This window comes from Myodes glareolus, chromosome 7 (genome assembly GCF_982192425.1).
Source record: "Myodes glareolus chromosome 7, mMyoGla1.1, whole genome shotgun sequence".
Taxonomy (NCBI): domain Eukaryota; kingdom Metazoa; phylum Chordata; class Mammalia; order Rodentia; family Cricetidae; genus Myodes; species Myodes glareolus.
In genome coordinates this window covers 100504460-100516917 of record NC_142032.1, presented here as the reverse complement: position 1 = coordinate 100516917, position 12458 = coordinate 100504460, and the positions used below count along the sequence as shown (strand labels likewise).

The 12458-nt window shown below is 44.3% G+C and overlaps 2 protein-coding genes across 2 annotated transcripts; both read right to left on the bottom strand.

Annotated features, from left to right (window-relative positions):
• On the bottom strand, positions 1-2659 carry Ubqln3 (ubiquilin 3). Its single transcript, XM_048429551.3, has 2 exons — positions 2560-2659; positions 1-2287 (listed from the first exon to the last, which is right to left on the bottom strand). The coding sequence occupies exon 2, from the start codon at positions 2247-2249 to the stop codon at positions 282-284; it is 1968 nt and encodes a 655-aa protein (XP_048285508.3). The 5' UTR covers positions 2250-2287; positions 2560-2659; the 3' UTR covers positions 1-281.
• A 6355-nt stretch (positions 2660-9014) lies between these two features.
• Positions 9015-11306, bottom strand: LOC125397289 (ubiquilin-like protein). Its single transcript, XM_048429568.3, has one exon. The coding sequence runs from the start codon at positions 11014-11016 to the stop codon at positions 9220-9222; it is 1797 nt and encodes a 598-aa protein (XP_048285525.3). The 5' UTR covers positions 11017-11306; the 3' UTR covers positions 9015-9219.
• Positions 11307-12458: the final 1152 nt, after the last annotated feature.

The following is a 12458-nucleotide window of genomic DNA, read 5'->3' as shown; positions in this document are numbered from 1 at the left end:
TGGCACTAGAGATTGGATGTAATTGCATCTCAAGATAGGGATACACAGAGCTCAGTCGAAGGCCCCAGGTCGGAGAGTGGCAGGCACGGTTGGGTCACACATCCCCACCCTATTTCTGGCTTTTCGTCTTCTTCATTGACTCCAGAACATTGTCTCCACAGTAAAGAACATCATAGTAATTTGGTTTATAGTGCAGCTGTATTCAAGAATAGGAGAACTACGGTAATAAGACATGGGGGAAAGGCACAAATGAAAAGATATGGTCCAAATAACTAGAGCTCCTAAGACTTCCTCAGTTTCTCCACAGCAGCATCTACATCGCCCCCTGTAGCAATGAGGGCCTGAAGATTGGCTTCAAGGTTCAGAAAGCCCATAGCCCGTAATTGCTCCAGTTGCACCCGGAAGTGAGCCTCTAGCTGTAGTTGCTGAGGATTGGTACTAGCTAAGGCTTGCAACACCTGGAGGAAGGAAGTGGAATGGAAGCCTACCTCTGCAGAACCCTGCCCTTGGGAAACCTGAGGGGTTGGGGCTGGGCGGGGATCCTCAGACATAAGAACACCTTCTCTAGATTCTGTACCTCCTGTTACTCCACTCAGCCCTGCTAGGCAGGGCATGAACCAAAGGAGGAGGCGAGGTGCTTCATTAGCCAGGATCTGCAGACCCTGCTCAATCTGTAGCAAGGCTTGCGTGACACGGGGATTTGCCATGGCTGCCTGAAGATGCAACAGAAGTGGCAGCTGTTGGTGTATCTCATTCTGTATTCGAGGGACTTGATTTGTGTCAGCTGACCTCAGAGGTCTTTGGTAACCTGTTGGAGGCAGCCAAGGAGATTCTGGGCCTCCAGCCGTGGCTGAGACAAGGGAAGATAGTGTAGGAGCAAAAGGGGACCTGTTGGCAGAATCTCCTATCTGAGAAGTAAGATCGGGCAGGCTAGTGCTCTGGCCAGGAGATCCCTTCCCTGCATCGTGTAGGCTTCCGCCTTGTCCAACACTATTCTCCGATGAGTTTCTCAAGAAAGCTGGGCAGGAGGACTTTCCCTTGACTGTCACTGACTCTTTGGGGAGAGGCTGGCCTGACCCAGGTTTTTGGGAGGAGGGTAAAGTCGGAGGAACTCTGTTTCCTGATAGTGGTGCTTCCTGGCTTGGGCTCTGAGCCGGTACAGTACCCTGCAGATAGGGTCCCAGAGACTGGGACGTCTCGTGTAACTGCTGGAGATAATCAAAGAGTCCTATGTTACCCAGAAAGCTTGGAAGTCTATTTCTACTCTCAGATGCATCCTGGTCCCCAGGCTGTCTTCCTTGTCTGCCACCTGAAACTCCGTATGTGGAAGTCCATGGGTTAGGAAGAGGGTCACAATTCTCTGTCCTTGATGGTTGGCTGCTGGTGGTGGTGGTACTAGTGGTGGTAGTAGTAGCAAAAGGATTGCCACCAAACTGCTCCTGCACTGCATTAAGCATGGGATCCATAATATCTGTATACATAGTACGGAGCACATTGTAGCCACCAGGGATGCTCTCCAGGTTACTGAGTGCACGGTCCTGGCTACGCATCATCTCCTGCATCATGGAAGGGTTACGTAGAAACTCCATCGTCTGCCGCATGATCTCAGGATTGTTAAGAATATGACCAATCTCAGGGTTCTGCTGGATCAGCTGCTGCATGTGAGGGTTATCGAGAACCAGCTGGCGCACTAGACCTGTGTTGGACAGCAGACCCTGGATGAAGGGGTCGTCAACGAGTTGAGCCACAAGTTCAGGCACTGAGATGTGCTGACACATGAGTGAGCCTGGCTGGTCAGAGAAGCTACCTGAGGTCAGACTCAGTCCACTGAGGCCTGTGAGGACACCCAAGCTGAAAGAAGGAGACCCATCCACGGGGTACCCAGGACTCGACTGAGGGAGTACTGCAAGATTGGGGCCTGGAGGAGACGCTGGTGGAGCTGGACACTCAGTGCCTGTAGTCCGACGCTGCATTTTGATGACCAAGTGAACTGTAAGGCCATCTCGCACTCCACACTGTGCCAGTGAGTCAGGGTCCTTGAGAATTTTTCCCGCGAAGATTAAGACCAACTGATTTGGATGTGCCTTAAAGCGGGGTGATATCTCTTCCTTCAGCTGCCGGATGGTGCACGTGTCTACAACTGAGAAATCCTCCTTGTCCTTGGGTGTCTTCACTGTCACCCTGATGAGGTGGGACTCCTGGGCTGGTGCTGGACTGCCCTGTGGTAAAGCCTCTCCACTTTTGGCCATGGTGGGCAGCAGGAGGCTCAGGTCTGTTGGGGACACAGCTGAGGGGACAGGGGTGGGAAATGGAGGTCATCCTTTCAACAAGAGGGAAAGCAAAGAAGGAGTATAAAGAGGGCCTTGGGTCTGGGGGCAGGGGAAGGTGTAGTGTCCACATGAAAAGGACCATGAGGTCACTTGGAGAGGGATGCTTTGGGCAAATTATGGAATTAAGATGTGTTAGTAAGGGCAAAACGGCTCAGGGTACAGGGAAAAGGTCTTCAGGCGATGAGTAAAGAGATGATGGGAAGTAAAGGCCTGGTTGGGGAATACACACCATTCTGCTGTGGCCCCGTCCTTCCTCTTAGGCAGGGCTCCAAACTGCCTTCATCTTGCTGCACAGACACCCTGTAAACCTTCTGAGCTGGAACCCATTCCATCAGGTCACCTCTGTGACCTCAGCGCTAACATCACAGCCTTGTATCATGGAAACTGGAGACTCCAAAGTGAACACAGTCCCTGAGAACCCCATTCTCCCCATCTTTTTTTTAAATCTTACCCTTATCCTATTTTTTTAAATTTTTTTAATTGATTTTTATTGAGCTCTATGTTTTTCTCTGTTCTCCTCCCTGTCTCTCCCCTCCCGTCTTCAACCCTCCCCAAAGGTCCCCATGCTCCCAATTTACGCAGGAGATCTTCTCTTTTTCTACTTCCCCTATGTAAGTCTCTCTTAGTGTCCTCATTGTTGTCTAAATTCTCTGGGATTGTGGTTTGTAGACTGGTTTCTTGGCATTATGTTTAAAAACCACTTATGAGTGAGTATATGTGATAATTGTCTTTCTGTGTCTGGGTTACTTCACTCAAAATGATGTTTTCTAGCTCCATCCATTTCCCTGTAAAATTCAAGATGTCGTTTTCTGCTCTGTAGTACTCCATTGTGTAAAATACCACATTTTCCTTATCTATTCTTCAGTTGAGGGGCATTTAGGTTGTTTCCAGGCTCTGGCTATGACAAACAAAGCTGCTATGAACATAATTGAACACATGTCCTTGTGGCACGATTGAGCATCCTTTGGATATATACCCAAAAGTGGTATTACTGGGTCTTGAGGAAGGTTGTTTCTTAATTTTCTGAGAAATTGCCACACTCTCATCCAAAGGGGCTGTCCTAGCTTGCATTCCCACCAGCAATGCAGAAGGGTTCCCTTTTCCCCACAACCTCTCCAGTATAAGCTGTCATCAGTGTTTTGATCTTGGCCATTCTTACCAGTGTAAGATGGAATCTCAGAATTGCATTGATTTGCATTTCTCTGATGACTAAGGATGTTGAACATTTCTTTAAGTTTCTTTAAGAAACTTAAAAGTTTCTTTTAAAAAAAGAACTTTAAAAAAAGTTCTTTAAGAACTTAAAAGTTTCTTTTAAGTTCTTTAAGTTTCTTTCAGCCAATTTAGATTTCTCTGATGAGAGTTCTCTGTTGAGGTCTGTATTCCATTTTTTTTTATTGGCTTATGTGTTCTTTGGGTGATCAATTTCGTGAGTTCTTTGTATATTTTGGAGATCAGACCTCTGTCTGATGTGGGGTTAGTGAAGATCTTTTCCCATTCTGTAGGCTGTCGTTTTGTCTTGTTGACCATGTCCTTTGCTTTACAGAAGCTTTTCAGTTTCAGAAGGTCCCATTTATTAATTGTTTCTCTCAGTGTCTGTGCTGCTGGGGTTCTATTTAGGAAGTGGTCTCTTGTGTCAATGCATTCAAGTGTACTTCCCACTTTCTCTTCTATAAGGTTCAGTGTGACTGGCTTTGTGTTGAGGTCTTTGATCCATTTGGACTTGAGTTTTGTGCATGGTGATAGATATGGATCTATTTTCATTCTTCTACATGTTGATATCCAGTTATGCCAGCATCACTTGCTAAATATGCTTTCTTTTTTCCATTTGATATTTTTTGCATGTTTGTCAAAAATCAGGTGTTCAAAGATGTGTGGATTGATATCCAGGTCTTCTATTTGGTTCTATTGGTCCTCCTGTCTGTTATGCCAATACCAGGCCATTTTCAGTACTGTAGCTCTGTAGTAGAGTTTAAAGTCAGGGATTCTGATGCCTCCAGAAGTTGTTTTCTTGTCTAGGAATGTTTTGGCTATCCTTGGTTTTTTGCTTTTCCATATGAAGTTGAGTACCGTTCTTTCCAGGTCTGTGAAGAATTTTGCTGGGATTTTGATGAACATTGTGTTGAATCTGTAGATTGCTTTTGGTTGTCCTAATTATTTATTAATAATGAGGACCCTGACAGATAATTCCTTTTTAGGTCAACAACCATCTCCCATACAACACTACACTATACATGGCAGATGAAGACGCAGGGTGGAATTGGAGCCTCTATAAAAAGTTCCATAGGGACATATTATCCATACTTGAAGATTCTTTTCTGAAATTTTCAGTTCCTTTTCCTCTATATTCAATATTAACCAGAATTTATATATTTTCAAAGTATTTATTTGTTGATAGAAATAGTATGGAGCGAGAGAGGGGTTGAAAATGACTGAAAGTTTTTTCATTCTATAATTTTTGTACAGAGTAATGGTAATATAAAGACACTCCACAAGGGAAATTATATGCAATTCAGATGTATATAGTAATGGATATTTGAGATATTTACTTTTATCTAGCAAATACATAGAGTGTGGCAAAGTAGTTAAATATTGCAAGTCTTGAGTACATCCATGTTTAGATTACTTGAAATGTGAGCTGGTTAAGATTATTCAATATATAAAAAGCATAGTAAGATGAAAAGATACTAAAGGTTGTGATTGTAGACAGATTAGTTAGTATATAAAAGGGATACACACACACACACACACACACATATATATATATATTAGTGGCTCGTACAACAATTAAAAATCTCGACTATTATAATGCAGATCAAGAGGAACAGAGAAAACTAGGTGGCAGGTGAGAGTGATAACCGACACCACAGAAATGAGAGAATAACCAACGGTCTCAAATGAACCCAATGGGTTCAAAGCGCTCAGAACTGACTGCGAATTTTTATTTTTTATTTATTCTTTGACAATTCCAAAGGCAATAACAATATACATTGATCATATCTACCCATAATTCCCCCACCCATCCCCCCTAGACAACTCTCCATGCATCCCTCCTCCATCCTTCTGTCCTGTCTTTTGTTGTTTTGTTTCCTGTAACCCAGTAAGTCCAGCATGTGTGGCCTGCTGGCATATTAACTGATCTTTTTGGCCTGAGCTTGGGTGGTTCTTGTGTGGGTAACTGAGCGCAATGTTCATGTCACAGCCAGAAGGCAGCATTTCCACCACTCCTGCCCATGCTCTGGCTCTTACACCTCTGCACCACTCTTCCGTGATGTTTCCTGAGCCTTGGAAGGGTTGATTGACACAGAGAGCCTATCTGTGACTAAGAACTCAAGTTGACTGCTGAATTTCATAAAAAGCGAGCAGAAGGCCAACTGTGGAACAGTGGTGGGGGAACAGCAATCCTGATTTGAGGGTGTTTAAGAACAAAAGCATCAGAAAGCAAGTAGATCAAATAAGAGTGGGACAAACAAGAGAGGTTGTTGAAACTAAAGGCTTCTGAGTGCTGCTGCGCTTTGTCTTCTGGAGACTAGCCTCTGAGGGCTTTGTTTCGTGAAGACTGGCCTCTGGGGGCTTTGTTTTGAAGAAAACAGCCCAAAGAGGAAGAGTAAACTGGTACAAGAGGGAGAAAAGAAATCACAAAAGCCTGAATCCTGAGTGAACAGAGTTAGCAAGTGTCCAAATGGATAGCTTGACTTGTGAATGCGGACTGATAACTCATCATACCAGAATGGAGGCTGAATGTGTAAAATGAGGTGGTGAGATGATTGTCGTTGGACAGTAAATGCTCATGAATGTCTCTTTGGGGCTCTTCTGACTTTCAGTCATAATAGGTAAAGCATCCTTTAAGACTAAGGCTGAAAATGATGATATATTGAAAGTTTTCAAAAGTAGGAATGTTATGACACCTTCATCGCAAAGGCTGAGAAATGACCAGGTCTGTTGTTCTGATGAGACCAGTAACATTCATACCTCAGAGAAACTTGTTAGAAAAGAAGTCTGAGCCCCATTCTAGATAGACTAAATCAAAACCCTTAGAATGTAGTCAGAAAACTATCTTTTAAAACACTGCCTCTAGGGGATTCTGATACAAATTCTCACTTTGTTGCCCATAATGTGTGTGGTTAGGATGACTCATGAGATTAACTGAGGCCTTGGGTAATATATGTAAATGAGGCCGACAAACCTGACTGTGTGCTTTCTTCGCCTGCACCAACTGGGCAGAGTTGGGTATACCTATGATGATTTTACTAGAGAATTGTTTCATTGATGGGTCCAAAAGTCATCTTGAAACTACAGAATGTGCATCAAGAAGCATCCAGAGGTGCAAGAATAATACCCATTGATAACAAATGCAGGAGCTATTGTGGTGCCCAAGAAGGACTTAGCGGACAACTTCTGTCCCAGACAGCAGCCAAGGGAACCCTTGAAAGAGGGTTGTGTGGATGGAAGTCTTGTTCTGGCCTACACTATGTGCTCCTAATTGTAAGATGGAGATGTTTAGGGAAATGGCGATGTTTTTGAGAACACTGAGTGTAAACAGAGGTCAGTTCAGTATGTCAGAATGTAGAAGGATGAAAAACAAAAAGATGATATCACACCAATCATGGTTGGTACATAACAACTCTCATACCAGCACTTGGGGAGACAGAAGCCAGAGGATCACAAGTTCTAGGCTTGCCTGGGCTACATAAAAAGGCTTATTTCTATCTATCATCTGTCTGTCTGTCAACATATCTATCATCTATCTACATCTATTTAATCTACCTATCATCTACTTATCTACCGTGTGCTATTTTTATAAAGTGAGACTAGTCGGATACAGCTGTAATTACTTTCTTGAATAGTTTTGATGGATTTTAGTGATTGTTACCATCTGCAGGCCTGGTCTGCCACCTGTGGACCTTGTCCCTTTAAGAGATAAGCCCCGCCCTCTTTCAACCCTTCCCCTTAGCCTGTACTCCTCCAGCCTGCACACTCTCTCTTTCCATCTCTCTCCCAAAGAGATAAATTCTGTTCTCTCTCCCTCTCTCTCTCGCTCCCTCTCCCTTCTCCCCTCTTTCTCTCTCTCTTCTTCCCCTTCTCTCCTTTCCGCCCTCCTTTTCCCTTTCATAATCCACTAAATAAACTACTCACTTTTTCTGCGTGGTGTCTGTCTCTCACCCGCCACTCATGGGAACTGCTGACGTCTTCACATGCCGCCTCCCACCCATCTGGGAACCACAAGGCCTCAGGTGGTGGGACACAGCTGCCCCCACTCAGGGAAGTGCACTACTTTATCTAAACCATTCCAGTGATGAAGCAGGGTCTGGACAGGTTTCCTGGAAGTACTGGAACACTGCATTCCTGCTCCCTTTACAGTTGCTGATGATAAACTGTAAGCCAGATCTGGGATACAAGAAGTCTGTCTCAAAAACAAAAACAAAACAGCAAAATGAAGAATCTTTGTTTTGTCTATTTATTCAATGCATGAAACCATGTCAACTTATTATAGCATGAGTGTACTGTTTAGTAATTAAGCCTTAATTGGCTGTGTATCCTTCCAGGCAGGGATACTTTCATCAAGGCAGGAGGACAAGGTGGGGCTTAATGGAATGCATTATATCATGGGGGGAACAGTGTCCAGTAAAGGGCAGGGGGTGGGTGGGGAATGACAGGAATCTGCAGTGAAGCTGAAGCGGCAGTAGCTGTAACTCTGACTAACAATGGGAGACTAAGGCTTCCTATCATGGAAGTAATAATCAGTAAGAAGGCCCAATTATAGATGCTAATATCTTACTTGTATCTGAGTTCCTCCTACCTGTATCTATCAGGATTTACCATTCTTTTTCTTTAAAGCTAAATTCAGTTTTAAGAAACATGACCAAATATCAATCTTGCTGACTAAATATTCGGGCCTAAGTGAGGTTTCCCTTTATTTCACAAATCTCTTCCACTACAATTGGTCTGTTCTCACACTGCTATGCATTTGTGTATATCTACCGGTATGCACATCCTCGGTTACATGTGTTGGTTCCCTGACACTAGATAATTATATAAGCAACTGTGATTATCTATCAAAACAACCCATACAATGTATGTGTGTATCACTAGGTAAAACAAAGATGTCAAGCACATTTTGCTGATTTGCTGGGGGGAGGGGGAGCCAAGCTAAACATGATAATGTTCACAAGTTGTAGCATGAATTCTAATTGGTTTTAATAAATAAAACCCGGAGTAAGATGTTAGCGGATGAAGACTGAAGGATCAGAGGAGCAATGTGGCCAGCCACTAAAGAGACCTTTTACATCTACCAATGCTCAGATCAAAAGGGCAATCCCGTCCTCAGACTATCTCTCAGACTGCATCCTCAGACGGCTTCTGAGCTCCTTTCTCTTTACATCTTATATTTCTCTCTCCACCCAACCATATCCCTTCCTGTTTCCACATCCCTAGGGCTGGTTTAAACTCATGGGACTCCCAGATACTGGAATTAAAGGTGTGAGCCATCATCACCTGGCTTCTAGTGGCTTAGTTCTGCACTCTGATTTTCAGGCAAACTTTATTTGTAAAAACACAAACAAACATCACTACAGAGAGTAATCCCAGCACTGAGGCAGCAGAGGCAGAAGGATTGTTACAGGGTTGAAGGTCAGCTTCGTCTATATAGGAAGACCCTGTTTAAAAAACAACAAAACAAGGCAAGCCTCAAATGAAGGCAAGTAGGTGTAGCCATTTTATTGACAGATCTTCCAGCCATGACCAGTGATCTAGTATTCAGTTGAGCAAGCATTGATCGGTTTTCCTGTTCCGGTACTTCTCCCATTTGGAAGCATAGGAAAGGTAGCAAAGGCAGATGAGGAGGTGAAATGGGTCCACACGCAGGCAGGAAGCAGATGGAAAGACACGATGGTCAGGATTCCTGTGACTTCTTGAGCTTGTGAACAGCAGCGTTTGTGTCCCCATCAGTAGCAATGAGTGCTTGTACATTGGCATTGTCATTCACAAATCCCAGGGTCTGGAGATGCTCTATCTGCTTGCTGAAACGAACCTCGGAGGCTTGTAAGGAATGGGAAGGGTCTCCAGATGGAGGCTGTGATTTTTGCAGCACTGTTCCAGATTGGGGGCCACATTCAGGCTCAGCCATGTCTGACACATTCAGGGTCCAGGGCACTGTATCAGGGTAGACACAGCTGAAAGGAGGAAGCCAACCTAGACCCCAAAGGGAAGGTTCAATGCATGGCAAAAGAATAGGAGCCTCTCTAGCCAATAACTGTAGACCATGCTCGATCTGTAGTATTGCTTGTGATGTTTTAGGGTTGGCTAGGGCTAAAAGCAAGTCTGAAAGCTGTGATGACTGCAAGGATGTGGGAGATTGTTGTCTCCACTGTTCACTCTGCTGGGGCATATTCATGAGCAGCAGCATCTGAGCAGCCATGTATGGATAGTTCCTAAGCAATTGGATCATTCCTCCTGTGAGCTGAGAGCTGGTCTGCTCACCTGACTGCTGGAGATCTCCCTCTAATCCCTGGTCAGAAGTACCCACAGGGATGGCCATACCCTTATCATCTTCCTGAAGCTCCTGGGTGACGGCTGTGTTGGGTAAGGTTGGGATCCCAGCTGGCTGCTGAATAGCACAGACATGGCTTTGGCCCTTAGGGGCGACTGAGGCTGGATTTTCCCTGGAAGCATGATTGGCATTGCTTAGAGTAGCATTTGTTGGGGTGATTGATGATAATCCACAAGAATTAGCATAAATGACTTGGGCAGGGGGGCGGGGCCATTGTTCCTCAGAGGATGATGGAAGAGATTGGGAAGAAGTCTGGACTTGCTCTAGTACTTGACCAGCCAGAAGGGCTGTAAAAGTGTTGCCCCATAAAAGATCTTGCATCCCATTGAGAATTTGGTTATTGAAATCATAGCTCTGGCCCAAGGCATTGTTCCCATTTGGAATTGTCTCTAAGCCCAGGTACGGCTGTGGGTTCTGTAGATGCTCAAGGTTCTGTGCTGGCTGATTGATCTGCATTATCTCTTGAATAACGGAAAGGTGCCTGGCCAACTCCAGAGTGTGGCATAGAATCTCAGAATTTTCGAGGATATGGGAGATTTCTGGGTTCTGCTGCAACAGTTCTTGCATATCTGGATGTTCTGAGATAAGCTGGTGCATGATATCCATATTGGACAACATCCTCTGAACACAAAGATTCTTCAACATCTGTGCAATATGCTCTGGACTGTCCAATTCTGGGCCTTGAGTACCCACCTTGGGTGCATCAGACTCCATGAGAAGGGGTGATTCTTCTTTGGTTTGACCCATGCCTGCAGACTGGGACACTCCACTGCTGTTTCCTTTGGTGCTTCTGTCTTGATGGCAGGGATTGTTCGTTAACAGTTTCCGGAAAGAATGAGCCAGGGATCTGGAGCCATTCTTGGACTTGATGACCACGTGAATGGTTTGGCCATCTTTGATGCCCCTCTGACTCAGTATGTCATGGTCTTTGAGGAGGCGGCCCATGAAAACCAGGACCAGTTGGTCCATTTGGCATTTGAAGTGAGCAGACAGCTTCTCCTTGAATTGCCTCACTGAGGTGTCACCAGCTACCGTAAAGCTGTTCTGGTGTCCCGGTGTCTTCACAATCACTTGAATGACACTTGGAGAGATATTCCCATCTGCAGGCACACCTGCAGGACGTCTGCTCTGGGACATCATAGGTGTCCGAGAGATAATATGAAGGCATAGACCTTAGCAGGGAGGCAGATGGGGAGCAGCCAGAGCAGGGGCAGAGAGAGGTGAGGGCAGGCAACTGTGCTGCTGGACTTCGGTGCAGGTGTTGTGTTCTAAGATCATAGGTTACTTTTTCTTGGTGCCCCCAAGAAGAATGAATGGGCTAAGTCCAGAATTATTCGGTGTCGTGCCCTCACCCCAATTCTCCAGATGTGGCCCAGCTGAGGCCTGGCTTGGCTACCAACTCATACTTGGCACAGAGTGGACTAAGTGGTGATGACCCTTCACAGCTGTCCCACCCCCAAGGGCATGACCTGCTAAGAAAAGAAATATTGTGATGTCAGCTTAAGCCTCACAATATACCTGATGAAGTAGGGATGTATAAATTTGGGAAAGTGAGGATGTTGCTCTCCATAATAAAATTAATTAGTGCAGTTTTTCAAGAATGGAGATAAAATTTCTTACTAAATAATAGTAGCAGTAGTAGTAATTAAACAGATATAGAATATGTGTTTTTTATAGATCTGTGTGTAGGACCCTCTTTGGGATGATAGAGTTAAAGTATAAAGTATTGGATCTGCTGAAACACTTAAAAAAATAAAACTCATTCCAGAGAGCAAGAACGGAGTCTGCATTGATGTGGGATTCCCCTCTGTATGCTATGAATATGATTTTATTACCATTATCTAATAAAGAAGCTGTTTTGGTCAATGGCTTAGCAGAGTAAAGCCAGGCAAGAAATCTGAAAAGAGATAGAGACAGTAGGTGGAGTCAGAAAGATGCCCTGTAACTACTGAAGGAGACAGATGTCGCAGATCCTTACCTGTAGGCCACATCCTTGTGGTGATACACAGATTAATAGAAATGGGTTAATTTAACATGTAAGACTTAATTAATAAGAAGCCTGAACTAGTAGGCCAAAAGCACTGTTGTAATTAATATAGTTTCTGTGTGATTTTTAGGGTCTGGGCAGCCAAGAACAAAGAAGCAGTCTCCGTTGTTACTGCATCACAGAAAAGGCTTCTTAGGTTTGCTCATGATCTGGACACAGTGAATGTTATAAAGGAAAATGGAGATGAGGATCAATGAAACACGCCCTTAATCCCAGCTCTCTGAAAGAAGAGCCAGCTAGATCTCTATAGTGAGCCTGGTCTACATAGTGAGCTCCAGTCCAGCCAGGGCCACATAGCGAGACCTTGTCTCAAAAATTACATTAATTAAATAATTTTTTTTTACTTTTTATTGATTCTTTGTAGATTTCTCATCATGCATCCTGATCCCACTCATCTCCCTGTCCCCTTTCTCCTGTCTTCTGCTCTTGCAACCTTGCCCCCAAACAAAATTTAATAGTAAAAATCAAAGGAAATTTTTTTTTAAATCTCAGCATGAAAGCTGTAATGTGGCCCACTGAGTCACACCATATACCT

Excerpts from the sequence above, each read along its gene's own strand:
- Ubqln3 (XM_048429551.3), bottom strand. The coding sequence starts at position 2,249 with ATGGCCAAAAGTGGAGAGGCTTTACCACAGGGCAGTCCAGCACCAGCC.
- LOC125397289 (XM_048429568.3), bottom strand. The coding sequence starts at position 11,016 with ATGATGTCCCAGAGCAGACGTCCTGCAGGTGTGCCTGCAGATGGGAAT.